General features: G+C 38.8%; 1 protein-coding gene and 1 long non-coding RNA gene across 23 annotated transcripts in view; one reads left to right on the top strand and one right to left on the bottom strand.

The window, feature by feature from the left end:
* Positions 1-2,283: 2,283 nt before the first annotated feature.
* LOC135107625 (uncharacterized) lies at positions 2,284-8,820 on the top strand. 2 transcript variants are annotated; one of them, XR_010271875.1, is made up of 3 exons: positions 2,284-2,824; positions 6,107-6,268; positions 6,705-8,820. It is a non-coding gene; the product is annotated as an uncharacterized LOC135107625 (long non-coding RNA). The 2 variants fall into 2 exon arrangements; XR_010271879.1 differs by lacking the exon at positions 2,284-2,824 and adding an exon at positions 4,693-4,780.
* Positions 8,821-12,667: 3,847 nt separating this feature from the next.
* The window catches only part of LOC135106896 (interleukin enhancer-binding factor 3 homolog), an 18,988-nt gene continuing 7,655 nt past the window's right edge, over positions 12,668-24,000 (bottom strand). For 10 of the 21 annotated variants that reach the window (XM_064016734.1, XM_064017035.1, XM_064016656.1 and 7 more), the window contains 2 exons: positions 23,510-23,741; positions 21,611-23,071 (listed from right to left, as the gene is read on the bottom strand). Coding sequence is in view for 5 of the 21 variants with exons in the window: in XM_064016812.1 (XP_063872882.1) it covers positions 22,980-23,071; positions 23,510-23,741 (324 nt within the window). In the remaining 16 variants the exon portion in view is untranslated. The other 11 variants (XR_010271740.1, XR_010271781.1, XR_010271725.1 and 8 more) reach the window with 10 other exon arrangements.

Below are 24,000 nucleotides of genomic sequence, written 5' to 3'. Positions count from 1 at the left end.
CATAGACATCCTACACCAGCTGATATTTAGTGGGATGGAGCAGAACAGTCACCACCAGCCAGCATGACATGTAAGGCAGAGGTGTAGAGTGGAGAGGACCACGGCGGCCCGCGGCGCACTGGGCAGCTGCTGGGAAGCTGCCTCGGCCTGCCCCGCCGGCCGCTCCGCGCTCAGTTTAGAGAGAGCAACTGAATAATCATCCTGGGAAGGCAGTGAGTGGGTGTAATCCATAGGTTTATCAGTTACTAAGAATGAAATAACTGGAAATACTTCAAGAGACGGTTATTGGTCGGGTGTGGCTGCCGTGAACGTGTTAATGTCGCTCCACGCTGTCATCACGTGCACAGGACCCTGCAATGGTGTTGTTCAGGTGGGAAGACGTGGCCACCATTGCATTACCCATGTGCAATCACTAATCCACAGCGTATCTTGCATATTTACCCTGCAAAGTCACGAAATGCTCTGAATGTGACAATTTCCAGCATTCTGAACGAGATTTGCGTAATATTTCACTTCATTTCACGATCATTTCGCTGCTCAAACACAATGAATATTTAGAAATTATCAATGCCCAAATATTTATCCAGATTTTGTCAAAGTTCCTCGACACACGGAAGAGATATTGGCAAAATTTATTTCCGCAAAGCGAAGTCCCCCCTAAAAACTGGAAGGGGTGGGTTGGGTCCCTTTGGGTTTGGTGGGGAGGGGGGTAAATGAGGAGATGGGGAGGAGTCAGAGGACGGGGAGGTGATAGGGAGGTGATTTGGGGGGGTAAAACCGTTAAATGCATTACATCACGAGAAATATATCTTTTTGTATAGATTCCTTAGCAATAAAAGTATTTCTATCTTTGTGTTGCCAAAGTATTGTGCAACGATTAAATGTGTATCTAATTATATCTACCAGTCTGTGGAAAACCTTGTTTCTGGTTATAAATTGTAAATGTTGTAGTATTAGCGACGATATCAAGGCATGCACTGTGTTGCGTTAGGTTTGGACCGTTTGCATCTTGTTTAGTTTACCAATATACAAAACAAATGGAGTCAATGTTTGCAAAAGTTTTGCAATACAGAAACAGAATAAATCAACAGAAAAACACAGGTTTGCCTAAGATATCTATTCAAAGCTACATTGTCTATCAGTGGCCTCTGAACCTAAATTTTGAACGAAAAACAAGGATTTTGCTGATTTTCGTAATATTTTAACACAGTTTGGTGTGTTTATATAAAAGACAAATAATATCTCACCGCGGTACATCAAGTCTACTGCCTCAAACGAATACATCTTGTTTATTGAATTATTGTGCATGTAACTAGATCAAAATCTCAAGAAAATAAACACCATATACTAATTTATTTGTACCAAAACATTTACATTGAACGATGAAATAAGAAAACCCACTGGTACGAAAACATTCACTTAGACCTGAGAGAAAACCATGTGACGTCAAGAACAATAGATGACAGAATGCACAGTATAAGAGGATCCAAGTATTTATAGAGCACTCTTATAAGATATCTGAAACTTTTTACTATAAATTGAAACTCCTTATTTTGGCTGTTTACTAAAGATATCTCTATTTCATCATTATTTCCTGGATAATAGCATATTTTGTCTTTGGAAATTCAAATGTTGAATAGGAGAAAAGAATGGTCTAGCAGTAATATAAGAGGATCAAAGAGAGGACCCCACGAGATGCCACGAAGGTCACAAGTTTATGAGCATACCACAGAGGGTTTTCACAGAGGGTGCGAGGAAATAGATGAAAAATTAAAGTAATATATATTTTTGCACGCGTATGCTATCTATTGTGACGAGAGAGAAAAAAAAATATCAGGGAAATATATAATAAACAAATAAACGAATAAATAAATAAATATACAAATAAGCTTAATTGAATAAATATTATAAATTCAATTACGAAAAACAATCCATTATGATAATCGAGATATGACAAAATGTATATTTCCAGAAACAAGATTATGAAAAACTATGGAATTTCACAGCAATACTTAGAGATAACGATATCTAAAGATTATACATGGAGGGATACTGAAGATACAAACTTAATATAACCTACACACCAAGAAATTATGGCTACCAATTAGATATATTAGGTAAAATAGAGGTACTGAGAGACAAGTCCAGGGTGACAAAAAGAGATGGAGGGATTTAAACTATGGAGGAATATTGAGATAGTGGGAATGTAACGGTGTCACATAATTAATAATAATATGTATTGTATTTATCATGTCTTGCCTGATTAGCAATATAAGTGTATGTATACATATATGCATAAGTGTAAATAGTGGGTGTTGGCGCATAAGGGTGGGGCGGATATGATCACGCCACCCTACGTCACACACACACCATGGAACTTTCCATACTCCTTTTATTGCCATCGATAAGTAATCGGTAGCACCTACATTACAGTATCTAAGTATTCTGCATAGTTAATCTCTCTCTAATGTATTTTGGCATGTATTACTCTTAGCTATAAGTAGCTTTTCCTTTGCCTTATTTATGTAATTAGAGAGTAATAATTATGAATATATTCATGTACTGTGAGTGCGGTCAACCCGCCCCTATTTCTAATGTCAGCACTTTTTGAAGGCGCTAAGCGTCCCTTGTGCCGGCTCCGGCAGTCTCTTGCCAGGGTGTAACGCTGTACCACGCAGAGGACATCCGTTGTCCCGTACGCGCCACACCCTTCTCCAGAACTCTGTACATATATCTAAATATACCTATTTTTATACGTTCACCTTTGACATTCACCTGAAAACCACAGAAACTCACCAAGAGTGACTTTACCTATTATATAAAGGTAAGATACTAATGAACAGTGTCCAGTGGTAATTGATAATTCAAAACCACACCGGAACAGGAAATATAATTATGACGAGACAGACAGAGAGAGAGAGAGAGAGAGAGAGACCCATTCATTCTTCACCTGTCAACATCTGGGGAGGGGACCATAAATGTCCCCAGGTCTGTCTGCCTTTCTGTCGACGACCCTAAGTGTCTTGACACCCCCTCAACTTTTTCTTCATTAACTTGTGCAACATTCGCGGTCTAAGATCTAATTTTAAATCTGTACAACACCACCTCTCCTCTTCTAAACCTCATCTTCTTTTCCTCACATAAACTCGGGTGTCTGAGGCAACTGACAGTAGCTACTGTTTTTGTTTTGTAATGCAGTTTAGTACAGAGCAGAAATTCGTGTTACCAAATGGTCCAGCGTCTTATTTTAACTTTTATAAATTTCTAGAGATCTATTTAGGTTTTCAGAGGTATTTTCGTGACTCTAGGAAAAAAATAATCCAGCTCTACGTGTTTCTTATGTAATTCAACTTATTACACAACAGGAATCCGTGTTATCATATCTTCCCGCGTCTTATCTGAACTTTTATCATGTTCTGGTCTGTTATTTAGGTTTTCAAAGGCATTTTCATGACTAGCACAAAAATCCATCTATTCTTGTTTGTTCTGTCATTTTTATATAACAGAAGAGAAACTCGTATCCTCAAACGATCTGGCGTCTTATCTTTCTTAATTTTTATCAGGTTCTAGTAGAAATTATGTACGTTTTTATGTTTCTGGGTAAAAAAGAAAACATCTATCTTCCCTGTTTATTCTGTAATTCATTTAACTACAGCAGAACAAGAACAACATGCTAAAACATTCCGGTTGCGTTGCGAGAAGTTTTGTGGAGCAGTTGTGAAATATCGTCTGTTGCTGAATTACTGACGTGTCCTTAAGCTTCACCTATATTGTAATAGCACGTGTTTCTTGATTTCTGACCTGGTGTTCTAGAGTGTATGGTGTCTTATATAGGGAACAGTGAGAAAGGACCTTCACTCCTCTCCCTGTGTCGGTCAAGAAAACCGAACCGTCCCCTTTACAAGATAAAACCCCTCTGTAACCTGGCTTTGGTCTGTATGACATCAAATCGCTCCACTCCCTCCCTTATCCACTCTTTAAATTCCCTTATACTCTTTACCCAATCTTAATAACCCTAGGAACACTTCAGCAATATAATATCTTAAGAGTCTTCTGTGGAATCAACTCAGACAGGTTTGAATTACTTGAATCGCGTTGACACACCTTCTCCTCACACTCCGTCTCTTAAACGTCCTTTAAATTCCCCTATACTCTTTACCCAAGCTTATTAACCCCACAGATACTTTCTTACTACAATATCTTAAGTCTAATACGTAATCATATCAGAGGCTGGAATTGTTTGAATTTCGCGCGAAAACATCCGCTCTTCACACCATCTAAATTGTGTTATACTCCTTATCCAAGCTTATTAAGCCTAGGAACACTTCAGAAATACAATATCTTAATAGTATAGTGCGGAATGATGCCTTTACACGCTTCAGTTACGCTCTAATAAACTCCTTTCAATAGCGAGAAAATATGAGCTGTCAAGTGAATGGCATCCACCATCACCATGACAACGGGTCGTGAATAGCCAATCCCAGCCCGCCATTTCATCCGGGACCTCAAGATGGCCACACTGATACAATATAGTTTAATTTCCAGCCAAGATGAGAGTTAACCGAGACATATATGGTGGATAAAAAGCTCTTAAAAATATGGGTGTTCCGAGGAAAGTATACCACTAGGGAATGTGGGTTACATTAGTAATGGAGGAATATTTTGAGAGCAGACGAAACTAAAGGTACAGTTACTAGTTAGTGTTTTTGTGTGTTTGTTTATGTGTGTGTCGTGGAGGAGTGATCTGTGCCTGTCCATGTGGCTATATGATGAACCAGGCGTGAGTATTCAGCATTTCACCAAACACACTCACGCAGAGACTGTCCCTTTAAACCTTCGTCCCTTTAAACCGTACCCAAACAAACGCTTTCGATTCGCGTAGGCAGACCAGGCCATGTGACGTATTTTTAGTCATATGCTCCTAGTGAGAATAACCCGCCAGCTAGGGGGACTGGGAGTAGGCTGGGAGTGTTAACTGGTTATTTAACAGAGTAGAAGATGAGAGAGAGACTGGGATGTGTGATGGATGAGTGACAGGGAGAAGAAGGGTGTAATCTGTTTAACGTAAGGGTGACAGGCTGTGTGCGTCCGTGTGTACATGTATGTGGGTGGGTGTGGGTGACTGGGTGTGTGTGGCGGGTCAGTGTCCGTATGTATGTGTGTATTACCATTGTGAGACCCGCTCTGTGTGTATGTGTGTGTGTGTGTGTGTGTGTGTGTGTGTGTGTATAGGGAGGGAGAGACACGTGAGTAAAGAAGGGAGGATGGGGGTCAGGAAAGAGGAGGAGGAGGAAGAGGGCTGACTGGGTGAACCTCTTAAAGATAGTATTCAGAAATTACGTGTTTTCTTGACGGCTTCGCTGAGTCACTGTGTTAGGGAAGAGGAAGAGGAGGAGGAGGAGGATATAGAAGTGATGTAAGCATAGGTAGGTTTTAAGTTAGTGTTGGTAAGGTTTAGGTGAGGTTAGTTAAGAATAGGTGATGTTAGGTTAGGCCACGTAAGTTGAAGTGTGTTAGATTGTAAGGTTAAGTAAGGTTTGGCTGTGTAAAAGATGAGGTGAGGTTAGGTTAAGATAGTGTGTTAGGTTAGGTAAGTTAAGGATAGGTTAGACTAGCATAGTTTAGGTTATATTAGATGAATTTACATTAACTTGCATAGGTTAGATTAGATTAGATTAAAGTAAGATTTGGATGACATAGGTTACGTTAGATCATGTTAAGTTATAGCAGATTAATTAGGTTAGTTAAGGTAATTGAGTTAGCAAAGGTTGCATTAGGTTAAACTAGCATAAGTGAAGAAGTTAAGTTAGATTAGGTGAGGAATGAGTAGGTTAGATGAGAGGAGGTGAGGTTAAGTTAGATTAGGTGAAGTGTAGTTGGAAAATGTCATAGGAAAAAATTGTAGTTAATATTGGATGCAAAATATCAAAGTAAGATTAGCTAAAGAATTTTTAACGTTGGGAATAGTAATCCATATATATATATATATATATATATATATATATATATATATATATATATATATATATATATATATATATATATATATATATATATATGGGAGTATATTTTTTGTAACTGTGAATGATAAGATTCCACTTTTCAGTGTTGCCACGGTGACGGCGGTGGTGGGCATGATACAGATGCGGGAGGTGGAGTTTGTGCCCGATGGAGACATGCAGCTGGACAAATTCTGTTGCTCATTGCTCAGACTGGAGTTTACATGTATACCTCCTTCACCATCATTGGTGGACACTTCACCATGAGTGTTAGTGAAATGTGCTGTGTTTGTTAGTTTATTTGTATATCAGAAAAATTTAAGACCAGCTAGTTGTCTAGACTTTAAGTCTTAAAATGAGAAAATAAATCTACATATTTTTTTAAAAGCAAACAGTTAAGGCATTGTAAAGTAAAAGTCAAAATATATTTTGGTTATTATTTTTTTTTGCAATCAACAACTTTCATGTATAATGAAATCAATACATTCATCAAACTTAATATATTTAATAACAGCTAGAGGTACCAATTTGCAGATGTCTATGGAAAATTTGTATGATAATCTTGTGGCCAACAAAAAAGGATACAATGAATGATGACTTATTATTGTAAGAAATCTTTCAAAGTTGTTGTTGTGTACTTCCACATTCCATGGAGACAGCTTTTTCCTTCACTTTTCAGCATTTAAAAAGTGATAATTTCAACAGGATGCTTGAGCTGTCATGGTGCTGCTGCTGTTGTCTGCCATCATCCACCTGACACAGACCACCCTGCAGACACCTTCATCCTGGGTGCCACACGTCACTGCTGCTACAACTCAGAGCAACTGGAGCGCAAACCAGGAAGGGAAATGGTAACTTCTCACTTAATTTGTTGTTTATTTGAGGGCCTAATGACAAAGACATAATGGAATGAGTATTTGTGAATGTTTGTTTATATCTAGATACAGCATTCACATATCTTAAGTGCCACCTTCCAAAAGCAATGTCAGCCAGAAAAATAAGTGATCAATCTAATTACATTTCAAGTCAAAAAGTTTTCCTTTAACCACTTTGCTCCAGATGCTTAAAAACATGCGTTGCTCACATACATGGCGTCACCTAGGCTCGTCACTGGTAACTTATCTAATTTCTAATAATTTCTAATATAATTTCTGTGTGTGTGTGTGTGTGTGTGTGTGTGTGTGTGTGTGTGTGTGTGTGTGTGTGTGTGTGTGTGTGTGTGTGTGTGTGTGTGCTGATGCGGCTGAGAAGGTTGCCTTATGATAATTATTGACAAATGAAGGTAATGGATGCACATGTCATTAATACTTTTTTATGTGTGTGTGTATGTGTGTGTGTTATGTATACACACAAACACAAACACACACACACAAACGCACAAAGAGAAGTAATAGACACGCATCCTTTACCTTCATTCATCAATAATTGCCATAAGACGACCTTCCCAGCTGCATCACTACACACACACACACACACACACACACACACACACACACACACACACACACACACAGAACACACACACACAGAACACACACACACACTTACACATCATGTAGTGTAGTGGTTAGCACGCTCGGCTCACAACCAACAAGGCCCGGGTTCGAATGCCGGGCACGGTGAAGCAGATGGACAAGCCTCTTAATGTGTAGCCCCTGTTCACCTAGCAGCAACTAGGTACAGGATGTAACCCGAGGTGATGTGACTTCGCTGCCCCAGTGTGTGGTGTGTCATTGGCCTCAGTCCTACCCAAAGATCAGTCACCATGAGCTCTGAGCTCTTACACACACACACACACACACACACACACACACACACACACACACACACACACACACAGAGAGAGAGAGAGAGAGAGAGAGAGAGAGAGAGAGAGAGAGAGAGAGAGAGAGAGAGAGAGAGAGAGAGAGAGAGAGAGAGAGAGAGAGGGCAATGAATGAAACAGGGAGGAAGGGGAACTGTGTGTGAATGAAAACATCATCTACGTGAAACATTTGATTGATTATAAAGCACATGTGCATCATATATAGTCATGAATGTGGAGGAACAGCGGAGTGAGTGATCAACCACAGAAAGGAGGAGAGAGTTGGACATGCAGAGAGAATGGAAGGTGAACAATTTGAGAAGATAAGCATGCAAATACATAAATATAAGGTGGAATAACAGTGTTTGGTGGGAAGATGAAAGAGAGATGCCTGTTTATGAAGCAAAATGGTTGTGCAAGAGAGGAATGATTGGAAAACCATTCCCACCATAGCCAACAGACCTTACACCATATTTTTACAAACCACAGCATCTCTATTCATCCATTCTGTGTGTCTTCTCTTCTCTCTCTCTCTCTCTCTCCACTCTTAATGCTGTTGTGGGTCTCTGGGCTGGAGTACATCACAGAAAGATTGACACCAACTTATATATGAGAGGATGTTGTCTGTAACTATGCTATGGGGACATTGCAAGTTTGTGGGCTGTAGTCAATGAATAAGTGTGTCCTCTATAGCATACTTAAAAACCACACTCTCACATGGAAATCAATCTCTCTCTCTCTCTCTCTCTCTCTCTCTCTCTCTCTCTCTCTCTCTCTCTCTCTCTCTCTCTCTCTCTCTCTCTCTCTCTCTCTCTCTCTCTCTCTCTCTCTCTCTCTCTCTCTCTCTCTCTCTCTCTCTCTCTCTCTCTCTCTCTCTCTCTCTCTCTCTCTCTCTCTCTCTCTCTCTCTCTCTCTCTCTCTCTCTCTCTTTCTTTCTTTCTTTTGTTGCATATTTTACTCCTTTACATTCTTCCCTACAGTATTTTTTCGTCTACTTTATGACTGGAGTCGTTTTATCATCCTAATGTATGTCCCATCCATTCTGAAACTGTAATTCACCAATCAGCTCAAGTGTGTCTCAGTTTTGATAATCATTAATTTGTTTCAGCTACACAACCACTCTGATAAGGGACAAAATCTACTTCACCAGTCATCTATGTCATACAGTCATATATATTCATACATATGACAAAATACTCTTCCTAAGACATTTCTTATTTTCTCTTCTCAAGTGACCTGTCCATCTATCTAAGGTACCACATAACATTTAAAACTTACAATATTGCATTTAATTCATGAACATTTTTTTGTCTATGTAGACTTGAAATTGTATTGCGTATAGACTTGAAATGTATTGGGAGTTTTCTCTATCTCTCATTCTATACCTAACACCTGTTCCTAAGAATCCCCAGGTGATAGCCATGGTGACTGGCTGGTCTCCTGAGTGGCTGCGGTTTTCCAAAAGTGAGGGTTGGTGTTCCATACCATACCATGTGCCCTGTTTGTATTCCTTCTTTGTCCTCTGTATTATATTCTATGTAAAGATGGTGCTGGGGTGGGATCTACTTATTCCCTAAAAGTGATGAGGAGTGACACTGGGCAGCATTAATTTGCTCCTTAGAGATGGCTGGGTTCCTGTGGATGAGTGGGCCATGCTGTGCTTTGTCAAGGATGGTGTTTGGTATTGTGATGACTCTTGCCACAATCAAGTGTCTCCCACAGAGTAGTGGAGTACCTATGAATGGTGTTGACCCAAGCTGTCCAGGTCTCATCCAATGCCTTAGTATGATTTAGATGATCAAAATGGTTTAACTCACCATTTAATCAGCTGACTGATTTGAATGGAGAAGTATGTAATGTGTTGTAGCCTAACCATCTCTGCCAGCATGGTCAGACTCTTGGTAGTAACCTGAAATGCTCCTAGGTAGTGAGTATCATTGCACATAATGATCTTTACTTTGTCAGTAATTCAATGATACTGAATATTACTCTACTGGATTTTGCTCAGCACTGCTTGGTAACTTTTGGCCATAATCCCTGGTCTGGAATGATATGAAGCCATGTTTTTACATTCCATATGAGACAGGCAAGCACTATGCTTTGCCTGACTGATACCTGTACTTTGCATTTATGACCCCAGGTAGTTCATCACTCTCTCTCTCTCTCTCTCTCTCTCTCTCTCTCTCTCTCTCTCTCTCTCTCTCTCTCTCTCTCTCTCTCTCTCTCTCTCTCTCTCTCTCCTCTCTCCTCTCTCTCTCTCTCTCTCTCTCTCTCTCTCTCTCTCTCTCTCTCTCTCTCTCTCTCTCTCTCTCTCTGTTTGGAATTATACTGTATATTAGGAAATATCATTAAAGAGTGTGTGTGTAAAAAGTGTTTGCATTATTGTGCATTTGATGTTATAGCCCCAGGTACTTAAAGTTTTCTGGTTTCATGATTTATAAAGATTGCTATTTTTAATAAAGTTATTGAAATTGTTATTGAGTGTTTGTATTGAACTCATTAGCTTTGTAATAGTGTGCGTCTCATCATGCATTCATTAATGATGTAGAGTGGAAATGTCCACTCCTATCATGCATAATATCAATGCATTACTGGTTTATGTTGTTATTTGTGTATAAATTGTAAAGTTATGCCAGTCTATTTAAGTACAAACTAAATATCAGCTGGAAAGGAGGACAGGTAATGGCACACTAAAACACAGGAAGGAACAATGATAGAACCATCCAATTTAACAATACACAGAGCAAGAAGAATGAAGGAAAGCAATAAAAATGGATTATTTAATGGATGATTAATAGACCCTCATTTGTAATCTTATTATCAGGCAAGAATATTAAAAGAGACAGCTGGCTTGCCCTTTGTACTTGTTCATACGTGACAGAATGAGAGATCTAGGGATGGGGGGGTGATCACCCTGGAAATGGGTATGATTCACGAAGGGATTGATTTATTGCTTGACTGGCTGATTAAAAAAAGAAGGCGTGGGTGGAGTGGAGGGTGGGGGGGAAAAGGCGCCGCCCCCCCCAACTTTCCAGTCGTATATGGAGTCGAAGGGAGTTCTACAGGATTATTCATGTATTTGTTGCTTTTAGCTGTGAAATGATTTGGTGGTGTGTAATTGTTATGACCCCGTAAGTTGATTTAGTATTCATTTCGTCTTTCTGAACGCAAAATAAGATGTTACTTGTACTTCTGCCTGTTGTACGCAATTTAGGTCTTATTAATGTGGCATTTAAGCAGATTCACTCAAGGAATGAGAAGTAAAATGATAGCTATCAAGCAGTATATTAACTCTCTCTCTCTCTCTCTCTCTCTCTCTCTCTCTCTCTCTCTCTCTCTCTCTCTCTCTCTCTCTCTCTCTCTTAATACGATATCTAATATAAAGAAGCAATAATATTTTAAGCAAATACACACAGTAATCTTATAGTAATTTAATGAAAACAATACCAGCAAAGAAAAATAAGAGAAAATGCATAATTTACTACGAAACCCAAAGTGCGAAAAAAAAACCTTGCCAAATTAAACCGTCCCACGAAGGTTATGAATGGAGTTTTGATGCAATGAGCCTCAGTTATACTTAAAACACTCAACAAATATAACAAAAAATGCCAAAATAAATGAATAAATAAATAAAATAAATCAATAAATCAAAATAAAAAACGCGAGAAAACCTATAGATTATCACAACGCGAAAAATACACACACGCCAAACTGGATGCGTCATTACTTAATAGTCATTGGAACTGTTATCCCCCCAATAGTTTATAACCAACCCCCCCCCTCCCCCCACCTTCCCTACCTTGAGGAACACCTTCACTTATGGCTTGCTGTGGGCGTGCTATTGGCTACATTTGAGCATTTTATTTAACCTGGAATTCACATACACGTACATATTATCTATCTCCTTGCAATAATTATAATAGTCTTCCTGGCTTAATTTTTGTTTATTCATTATTCCTTATGTGCTTATTAATTGTCATTTGTCTAATTCCCTGTTTTAGTCTTGGTACTTTTTTTTTTTTTTTTTTTTTTTTTTTTTTTTACTTTCCGACTCTGGCCCTTGCAATGAACTGGCTTTATTGGTTATTTTACTGTTCCTTACGTGTTTTACCTGATTATATGTGAGCTATTTATTTGATATTCATGATTTTTTAAAAACTACGTATTTCTTGATATGATAGTTTTATCTTTTCGTGTTTTCTGGCTTAGTTTTAGTTTATTATTCCTTGTTTGTGTTATTAGGTAAATAATAATTATTTGTCTTATTTCTCGTAGATTAATGGAATTTTTAGCACTTTAATGAGTTCCTCACCAGTCATTTTATTCGAGAGAGGAGGAGAGAGAGAGAGAGAGAGAGAGAGAGAGAGAGAGAGAGAGACAGAGAGAGAGAGGAGGAGGATGAGAGAGAGAGAGAGAGAGAGAGAGAGAGGAGAGAGAGAGAGAGAGAGAGAGTCTAAATGGATAAAAAAAAAAAAAAATCAGTTACAGTATTATTATTTATATACAAGAAAATGCATGATAATAATAATAATAATAACAATAATAATAATAATAATAATAATAATAATATTTAAATACAAGGAAAATATGTAATAATAATAATAATAATAATAATAATAATATTTAAATACAAAGAAAATATGTAATAATAATAATAATAATAATAATAATAATAATAATAATAATAATAATAATACTAATATTTAAATACAAGGAAAAAATGTAATAATAATAATAATAATAATAAATAATAATAATAATAATAATAATAATAATAATAACTGCTTTTATCTTACTCACACAGATAAATAGTTTTTATGAACAGTTTATTGACCATAAACATTGTGTACATACACACAAAATTAAATAGATACAAGTAAAAATTTCAAAATGTAGTGAGTGACACACAGAGGACTGGTGACAAAACCTACTAAAGTCCATTAAATGATTGGCTGTCTCAAGTTTCCACATCATCAGTTGAACACACTGCTCCTTAGCACTCAGGGATGGACAAGCTTGTCATGGCTTGTGTCAATGGAGACAACACGTGTAGGGGATTTATTTGTTCTGTTTTTTCTCGTCCTACTCACTCTTCCTCTTGAGCCACGCCGGCTTCTTGTTATTCAGCACATGCGTGTGCTTCCTGAACACCGGTCTCATACTGGATAGAGACAGTAATGTATGGAGGTTTGATGCAATACAACATTTTATATAAGGATAAAAACTTGCATAAATTTCCTGTTTGTGTTTTTCTACTAAGGTGCAATTGTTAGGTGAGCATTTGCAACTTCCTACCCTTAAATAACATCCCTACTACAGTGGCTCAGAGCCACACCATCACTTGTTGGTGTATCTAGATATAAACAAACATTCACAAATACTCATTCCATTATGTCTTTGTCATTAGGCCCTCAAATAAACAACAAATTAAGTGAGAAGTTACCATTTCCCTTCCTGGCTTGTGCTCTTGTTGCTCTGAGTTGTAGCAGCAGCGACGTGTGGCACCCAGGATGAAGGTGTCTGCAGGGTGGTCTGTGTCAGGGTGATGATGGCACACAGCACCAGCAACACCGTGACAGCTCAAGCATCCTGTTGAAATTATCACATTTTTAAATGGTGAAAAGTGAAGGAAAAGCTGTCTCCATGGAATGTGGAAGTACACAACAACAACTCTCAAAGATTTCTTACAATAATAAGTCATCATTCATTGTATCCTTTCTTGTTGGCCACAAGATTATCATACAAATTTTCCATAGACATCTGCAAATTGGTATCTCTAGCTGTTATTAAATGTGATATTAAGTTTGATGAATGTATTGATTTCATTATACATGAAAGTTGTTGATTGCAAAAAAAAAATAATAACCAAAATATATTTTGACTTTTACTTTACAATGCCTTAACTGTTTCCTTTTAAAAAATTATGTAGATTTATTTTCTCATTTTAAAACTTAAAGTCTAGACAACTAACTGGCCTTAAATTTTTGTGATATACAAATAAAGTAAGAAAGAGAGCACATTTCACTAACACTCATGGTGAAGTGTCCACCAATGATGGTGAAGGAGGTACACATGTAAACTCCAGTCTGACCAATGACCAACACAATTTGTCCAGCTGCATGTCTCCATCGGGCACAAACTCCACCTCCCGCATCTGTGTCATGTCCACCACCACCGTCACCGTGGCAACACTGAAAAGTGGAATCTTATCATTCACACTGTTACAAAAAATATACTCCAATATGTATATATATGGATTACTATTCCCAATGTTAAAAATTCTTTAGCTAATCTTACTTTGATATTTTGCATCCAATATTAACTACAATTTTTTCCTATGACATTTTCCAACTACATTTAAAGCCTTTCACTGTGAAACAAAACAATTAGCAGCATCAGAAGCAATGCATGCAGTCTCCTTCATAACCATCTACAAGACGTAAAGTTGGCATTGAAAAAGAATACATTTTGCAATTTCTTCCCAGTTCTAACACAGGATGTGGCTGTAGAATGAATAAAGATGTCTTGAAAGTGACTGGATCATTAAAATCCCCCATAATTATGCAATTATTAACGCAACAAATGTCCGCAATAAGGTCATAAAGTTTTTTTGTCCATAGCAGGTGACTGGATTAGAGGATGATAGACGAGACCTAATGTTATTTTACAAGATTTATTTTCTACCTGGATGAAAGTGAAGTCTATATTAGCAATGGTTGGGGTCGGGAGTAAATGAGCATGAACATTGGCTTCCCTATGTTAATGTGTTAGTTTTCATATTTATTGAGAGAGAGAGAGAGAGAGAGAGAGAGAGAGAGAGAGAGAGAGAGAGAGAGAGAGAGAGAGAGAGAGAGAGAGAGAGAGAGAGAGAGAGAGAATCAAGCCATTTGAAGTACATTTTTAGTTCCTTTACTTACACCATATTGCCTCTCTCTCTCTCTCTCTCTCTCTCTCTCTCTCTCTCTCTCTCTCTCTCTCTCTCTCTCTCAATAAATATGAAAACTAACACATTAACATAGGGAAGCTAATTTTAAAGACTCCTTAAATGAAACAGTAGTCTGACCCCTTCTGCTCTCTCTCTCTCTCTCTCTGGTGGAGTTGGCAAGGTACCATCTCTGTCCCCGCCAATGTCTCTCATGACTTCAAGACGCCTCACTGTAACCTAACCTAACCTAATCTAACCAAACCTCACCTCACCTAACCTAACCTCACCTAACCTCACCTCCTCTCATCTAACCTAATAATTCCTCACCTAATCTAACTTAACTTCTTCACTTATGCTAGTTTAACCTAATGCAACCTTTGCTAACTCAATTACCTTAACTAACCTAATTAATCTGGTATAACTTAACATGATCTAACGTAACCTATGTCATCCAAATCTTAGTTTCATCTAATCTAATCTAACCTATGCAAGTTAATGTAAATTCATCTAATATAACCTAAACTATGCTAGTCTAACCTATCCTTAACTTACCTAACCTAACGCACTATCTTAACCTAACCTAACCTAACCTTACTTAGCCTTACAATCTAATACACTTCAACTTACATAGCCTAACCTACTAACTTAAAATACTAACTATAAATACTAATACTAACTTAATACTAACTTAAAACCTTCCTATGCTTATATCACTTCTATATCCTCCTCCTCCTCCTCTTCCTCTTCCTCTTCCCTAACACAGTGACTCAGCGAAGCCAAGAAAATACGTAATTTCTGAATACTATCTTTAAGAGGTCCACCCAGTCAGCCCTCTTCCTCCTCCTCCTCTTTCCTGACCCCCATCCTCCCTTCTTTACTCACGTGTCTCTCCCTCCCTACACACACACACACACACATACACACACACACAGAGGGTCTCACAAGGGTAATACACACACACACACCCAACCAGTCACCCACACCCACCCACACACCCACACACCTCGTACATGTACACACGGACGCACACAGCCTGTCACCCTTACGTCAAACAGCTTACACCCTTCTATTCCCTGTCACTCATCAATCACACATACCCAGTCTCTCTCTCATCTTCTACTCTGTTAAATAACCAGTTAACGGTCCCAGCCTACTCCCAGTCCCCCTAGCCGGCCGGTTACTCTCTCATTAGGAGCATATGACTAAAAATAAGTGACATGGGGCGGCGGTCAGAGAGAGCTAGCCTGCCCTGGTCTGCCTACGGGAATCGAAAGCGTTTGTTTGGGTACGGTTTAAAGGGACGAAGGTTTAAAGGGACAGTCTCTGCGTGAGTGTGTTTGGTCAAATGCTGAATACTCACGCCTGGTTCATCATACAGCCACAAGGACAGGCACAGATCACTCCTCCACGACACACACATATACAAACACACAAAAACACTAACTAGTAACTGTACCTTTAGTTTCGTTTGCTCTCAAAATATTCCTCCATTACTAATGTAACTCACATTCCCTAGTGGTATACTTTCCTCGGAACACCCATATTCTTAAGAGCTTTTTATCCACCATATATGTCTCGGTTAACTCTCATCTTGGCTGGAAATTAAACTATATTGTATCAGTGTGGCCATCTTGAGGTCCCGGATGAAATGGTGGGCTGGGATTGGCTGTTCACGACCCGTTGTCATGGTGATGGTAGATGCCATTCACTTGACAGCTCATATTTTCTCGCTATTGAAAGGAGTTTATTAGAGCGTAACTGAAGCGTGTAAAGGCATCATTCCGCACTATACTATTAAGATATTGTAGTTCTGAAGTGTTCCTAGGGTTAGTAGGCTTGGATAAGGAGTATAACACAATTTAGATGGTGTGAAGAGCGGATGTTTGCGCGCGAAATTCAAACAATTCCAGCCTCAGATATGATTACGTATTAGACTTAAGATATTGTAGTAAGAAAGTATCTGTGGGGTTAATAAGCTTGGGTAAAGAGTATAGGGGAATTTAAAGGACGTTTAAGAGACGGAGTGTGAGGAGAAGGTGTGTCAACGCGATTCAAGTAATTCAAACCTGTCTGAGTTGATTCCACAGAAGACTCTTAAGATATTATATTGCTGAAGTGTTCCTAGGGTTATTAAGATTGGGTAAAGAGTATAAGGGAATTTAAAGAGTGGATAAGGGAGGGAGTGGAGTGATTTGATGTCATATAGACCAAAGCCAGGTTACAGAGGGGTTTTATCTTGTAAAGGGGACGGTTCGGTTTTCTTGACCGAGTGACGAAGGAGAAGAAAAAAAATAAGAAGAGACATCAGCCACTGAACCACAGGGAGAGCAGTGAAGGTCCTTTCTCACTGTTCCCTATATAAGACACAGGGAGAGGAGTGAAGGTCCTTTCTCACTGTTCCCTATATAAGACACCATACACTCTAGAACACCAGGTCAGAAATCAAGAAACACGTGCTATTACAATATAGGTGAAGCTTAAGGACACGTCAATAATTCAGCAACAGACGATATTTCACAACTGCTCCACAAAACTTCTCGCAACGCAACCGGAATGTTTTAGCATGTTGTTCTTGTTCTGCTGTAGTTAAATGAATTACAGAATAAACAGGGAAGATAGATGTTTTCTTTTTTACCCAGAAACATAAAAACGTACATAATTTCTACTAGAACCTGATCAAAGTTAAGAGAGATAAGACACCAGATCGTTTGAGAATATGAGTTTCTCTTCTGCTATATCAAAATTTCATAACAAACAAGAATAGCTGGATTTTGAGTCATGAAAATACCTTTGAAAACCTAAATAACAGACCAGAACATGATAAAAGTTCAGATAAGACGCGGGAAGATATGATAACACGGATTCCTGTTGTGTAATAAGTTGAATTACATAAGAAACACGTAGAGCTGGATTATTTTTTTCCTAGAGTCACGAAAATACCTCTGAAAACCTAAATAGATCTCTAATTTATAAAAGTTAAGTAAGAAGCTGAACCATTTGGTAACACGAATTTCTGCTCTGTACTAAACTGCATTACAAAACAAAAACAGTAGCTAATATCGAATACATCACATCATATTTTATTTCCCAAATCACGCGTGGCAGCTTCCTACCTAATCCACCATGCCACTGTTTTTACCAAAGGCCGTGATTCTGTTGGTGAGTGACAGGGAGAACAGAACGTCTACACAACTATAGGGACTTGAGGTGGCTGGCATAACAAGTGAGGGCAAGACAGCGTCCTTCCCCCACTTGGCCACTGCACACACTGAATAACCAGGAGCTATCGTAATAATTCCATAGCAGAAACTTCTACACAGCGACGCATTTCCTTCAATAAACCGCTAACCACTGAAAAATAAACCCTTCTAAACTCCACACGTGTAAACAAATAAACTAATCTATCTGTTATTGCTAATATTTGAGCGTCATTCACTTCAGAACATTAAAAAACATAAACAGAATGCCGGCGCGCTCTAGACAGTGGCGGCCTGGCTAACTCTGGCTAACTCCAATAACGTTTCATTTTGGCTCAAGGCATCTTAGCTTCCCCCTCGGCTCTTTTTTCGCTCCCCAGTCTTTGTTCTCCCTCAGGCAAGCCTCATATGCTCCCTGCCACGAATGCTGCAAGAAATATCGCCAGTCAGTGATGGGAAAAAGTGCTGAGAAATAGACGTACCATCTTAACTTGTATACTCATCTCATATTATCGTTTATTTATTTTTTTTATTTTGTTATATAAGGAAACTGCATCTTGGTTCATGAGTTTTGAGTTTTGTTGACTGTACACTATGATTCTTGTGGTCTTGTCTTATTATTTCACGAGCTATGTCAACAGAAGAATAAATGTTTTTTTTTTTTTTTTTTTTTCTTGAAACAGTAATCGGGGTGAGTCAAAACGCATGGAAATCTATCAGTCTCAAAATTAATAACATGCGAATTAACGTAAATTTATTCTTTGCATTCTGAAAGATCTATAAAAAGTAAAAACTTGTCCTGAAATCAATTTGAAATGCGCCTTATTGCAAATTTATTATATTCTGAGCCAGCCAGAAAAGAGTCCTCGCTGGTGGCACGTGAGCAATGAGTAAATATGAGGTACATTAAGGTTTCCATCAGTTCACCTGTTGGTTCCTGTCACATTCAGGCCCGATAAAATTTCAAGGACTATGTAGTGGTGTGTGTGAGTGTATTTATGTTTAAGAGGATATCATTGAATGTATGTTTATAGTTGTGTGTATGGCTTGGCTTAGAAAGTTTAATCTCTCTCTCTCTCTCTCTCTCTCTCTCTCTCTCTCTCTCTCTCTCTCTCTCTCTCTGTGTGTGTGTGTGTGTGTGTGTGTGTGTGTGTGTGTGTTCCGTTTTTCCTACTTTTGTATCTAACTTTTTTATCATTATTCCCTCCCGTTATACTCTCTCTCTCTCTCTCTCTCTCTCTCCGTTAGTAAATATTCTCCCTACGTGTCACTCTGGCGGTGGTGGTGGTGATGGTGATGGTGGTGATGGTGGTGATGGTGGTGGTTGTGTTGAAGAAAACAATGGAATGCAGGGAGGAGTGTGTAAACATGTCTAGCCCAGGAACACAGTGGACACCCATAGCCTAGTTAGCAAAAGAGTTCACTGACCCCTACCACTGAACGCCCTTATAGTATATATCTTAATATAGAGCCTTCCTTTCTTAAACCGTGGAAGGATGGAACTGAAAGGGTAACAAACGTATATTGAGATTTTTTATGACTTTTCCTCCTTAATTAATGGAAGGAGAGAAGTAAAAGAGTAAGAAATACGTGAGCTAAGATGAACTGATGCTTTTTCTTTTCTTCTTTAATGCATTCTTTCACGCCAACATGCATTTCACCCCGTTAATTACGGTTCTAGTGTTTACGTTAATTGGAAGGAGAAATATTGGCCAGAATTCGGTGTTTTTTTTCCGTTCCCTGTTTAAATGTACGGTTCATTTTTCTCATTGTGTCTTTTTCGTGATATCTGAACACTGGTGACGCAACATTCACTCCTTATGAATCTGAAGGAAGCATCACGTCACCTAAACTGCTGATATCTCTTTATGGTTCCTTAGGTAAATACGAGCAAGATAAACTAATGTAACGCCATCCCCCCCCTCCGGTTCCCCCCTCCTCCCTCCTCCTCACCGGTCCGATCAGAGCTCTAATGAGACGAGGCAAAGATCTTCACGGTGAAGAAGAAAGGAAGAGGAAGAGAGAAGAAGCACGCACACACAATAGAAAAAAAGAAAACATTTTTGATTGGTAATGGTTCTCGCCTTCATCGTCATGGCCAGAGGGTAAGGAGAGGTTAATGATCACACAGTACCTACAGTGTGGCTTTATTAGGAGGAACGAAAAATATAAAAATAGCAAAAATAATTAAATGAATAATACTGATGGGATTCTTTGGGTTGACTGACCCACTATGACACTTGAAATTCTGGTATGGCATATACACTTATACTCCGTTACTTAACACTACGAATACACAAGAAAATAATTACTTTTATAACTCCTCAAGACCACCATTCATTCTGGGCACCGTTATATCCCTAAATAACGTCACAGCCTTCCTCCATCACTTCTCTACGGCAATAATATTGCTCACAACACATTCACAGTAGATTATATTTGACTAAAGAAACATTACATGGCTAACGCTTTCCCAAGACTGTGGCCTGTCTCCACGTGGGACCAACACTGGCTATTTTATCTGTTGCCAGAGGGAAGGGAGACGCCATTCTGTCAACACGTACAGTCACTATATCTTCACTAGAGACATGAATAATAAACATGAACACAGTAATATTCACTTCTAAATAAAAGAAAAATCAAATATTTCAGAGCTACGAGACCCACCTGTTGCCAGAGGGAAGGGAGACGCCATTCTGTCAACACGTACAGTCACTATATCTTCACTAGACATGAATAATAAACATGAACAGTAATATTCACTTCTAAATAAAAGAAAAATCAAATATTTCAGAGCTACGAGACCCACCTGTTGCCAGAGGGAAGGGAGACGCCATTTTGTGCTCTCTCCCTCAACACCCACAGGCATCTGAAGTTATTGGAACCTTAGCTAGTTCTCTCTCTCTCTCTTCTTTCACAAATAATTTTACTGAACCGTGAGTTTAAATAAAAATGCAGGAATAATTGGCTAGCAAGGTGAGCATATAGGCTGGACATTAGTTGAAGTTAATAATTGAATTCTAAATTACTAACATATTTTATAAGCTAGGGTATGATACCTTATGAGTTACTGGTAGGCTGACGCAACATGATGTAATTCTATTATTCGTATTACCATTGATTAGAGAAAACTACAGTTGAAATAAGTAAAGACTATTTATAATAAATGTTTCAAGACTTTTAAATCACTCCCACGAATACACGCCTTATAAAAATACTTTTTTCATATAATCACTAAACCTTTAATTACCGCTATTATCCTCCTCTTCACCGCAAGCTACAAAAGAAAACAATTATTGGGGAGACTCAAAGAAACTCACTAGCTCTGCCCTTGGACTGCTATCATCCTTCAACATTGAGAGTACTATGAGAACTGCTGGTATGGACAGAGGAAATGAGAGAATAGGAAGTTAATTTAGTTTTCCATAAGCTATAGAACTGTTGAAGAGGCTGGTACAAAAATGAGCCTAAAATGTCATAGGTGGTTACAGGACAAGTTGCCTACAAAAGGTTATATTAACAGATACACTATTTGATAAGCTGACAGTGTTTCTGAATTCATATGAGAAAATAGTAATAAGTGATGATTTACCTAACTGCATTGGTGATAAATGAAGGCGTTGAGGCAAACGTCAGGGTGTAAGAGGTAAGGTGGACACACAGGGAGCAGGAATGACAATACTGGTGTGGTAAACTGCTTCATTAATTCCACTCTGATCAAATGATTACCTCTTGCACAATTACAGTTCCTTCAAAACCAAAACCAACACCAGCTTGATAAATTGCAATCAATGTTTCAAATTCATACCTCTTGCACTTACACTTCCTTCAAAACCAAAAACACCAGCTTGATAAATTGCAATCAATGTTTCAAATTCATACCTCTTGCACTTACACTTCCTTCAAAACCAAAAACACCAGCTTGATAAATTGCAATCAATGTTTCAAATTAATCTTAACCTCAATTATATACAAAAATTGAAAAAGAAAAAAAATACTTGCTTTTATAACCTTTACATACATACACATTAAAGAAATTTTCATTATGTATTCAAACTCATAACATTTTGTGTAGTAATATTTAAACAGCTGACCATCCCAGGACTCAGCTCCAGCCAGTTGTGTTTGAGGAGAAAGTTTCAACCAGAAGAGAAATTAAGGTACTGAGATTCCAGCCAGAAGTCACCAGAACCTAACCAAGGGCCAGGTTCTAGGGCTTCCTTACCTGCTCACATTAAACCAAGTGGTGAGACTGACTGCTAAACTAGAGTACAGCTTTCATTTAACCCATAAAGAGTGGGTACCTTTAAATAAATAGATGAGTTAAATACCTTAAACATCTGAAACTGGATGCCATTTTTGTCAGGAAGCTAAATAAGTGTTGATGTGATGAGTTCGCACACTTTTGTTTTCAGTAAGTAGGGCTTGTCTGTCACTGTCCCATCACCACAGCCCTCTCATCACCCACTCCACTCCACAGCAGAACACTAGATGAGTGATCTGACACAAGCAGGAATGAGTGACTGACCCCTTCTCCTGTGCCTGTCTTTCACAATCAGCTGCATTTGATTTGCATTCATGGCAGGCTCAGCACCGACCATTTACAAGGAGCACCCACACTTCATGGGCTAAGTAAATAAATAGGAAAAGAAAGTACGTCAAAATCATAAATAAGAATTCCGTTAAATGTCAGTCTTCTAACTCTGGCACTAAGTAACAGAGCTGGAACAAAATAAAGGTAAACACTGGACTGGAAGAATTTACACGTGGAAAAATTGAATTCCACGTCACTCGTCAGACTGCAACATTTAGCACAGACCATCACTTCCCTTCCACAGGAGTTTTGTAAGCCACTCAGGTCCAGTTCAGTACATTCCCTGCCTTCAGCAAGCAGCAACATACAAGACAACACTCACAGACAGGACTTCAGGTTAAAATACTATGTAGCTACCTATCTACTTTGTCATTATCACGTAGCAGACTCTACAGCCACGTGTGCGAGGGACCGCCTGCCCCGCACACCGCCGCCAGTACCCAGGCAGCTAGTACTTCCATTAAGCGGAGATCTCAAAGGTGGATTCTACCCCGTACAGTCCCAGTATTGCTGTGTTGGCCAGGAAGAACTTGGCTTTCTTCACATTTGTCCCTGCAAGTAAAGAAAATTCCACTTAGCACAAGTCCAGTCAGTGATCAAGATAAGGGGACTAAATGTTGCAGCAGGCTAAAGAATATTCCTGCAAAAAATGAGTAATGTAGTGAAAGATAAGACTTAACATCTGCATCTTCAGTCAAGTGATGATTAAAACTTGCTTTATTTTCTCCTTCAGAATAATCAACATAATTTCATTGTGAGGGAGTTCCAAGGCTGTACAGGATATCAGAGTATCCTTGCTTGGTGACTGAAATATATTCCTAGTAACTATGGGTTAAGATATGCTGCTGCAGAGACCTCCAAGTTCAACTGTTCTATGTGAGACTGTACCCAAAACACAGAGATGGGTTTTGTTGCCTTGAGATGCCACCTGGTACTACAGAAGCTTCTTATTTTGTCTTGTCAGACTCACCTGGTCAGTCTACAACTCACCCTCGCCTGAGAACTCCTTGCCATCGATGTCGGCGGTGACGGTGAAGAAAGGCTTGTTATCCCTGGTGGTCTGGTTAGTGTTGTACAGCAGGCCAGGCTTCATCTGGTGCAGCACCATCACGGGGTGCATGGACGCCGCACCTTCTGGGACCTGCTTGGCCGGATTGGGAACTTTCACAGGTTCAGTTGACTGGAATGGAAAGTTTGATTCTGCTTTCATTGGCTCGGTTAACTGAAAGAAATAAAATACAAAAGAAGCTTGATATGGCAAGGCAAGGACAGTTCATGTGTACATTATCATCAGCTATACTTCACTATGTTCATGGTCATATTCTGACAAATTCACGAGTGTTTCTCCTTCTAATCTCACTGTGTTTCTCCTTCTAATCTCACTATCTATACTCTCAATTCTTTACTGATTATAAAAACACAATGAAATGGCTGCCACTTTCTTGCTGCCCCAGATGCCGCCACCATCACAACCTGGTGTG

This window comes from Scylla paramamosain, chromosome 1 (assembly GCF_035594125.1).
Source record: "Scylla paramamosain isolate STU-SP2022 chromosome 1, ASM3559412v1, whole genome shotgun sequence".
NCBI lineage: Eukaryota > Metazoa > Arthropoda > Malacostraca > Decapoda > Portunidae > Scylla > Scylla paramamosain.
The sequence above is the reverse complement of the archived record's forward strand: the minus strand, read 5'-3'. Positions and strand labels throughout refer to the sequence as shown.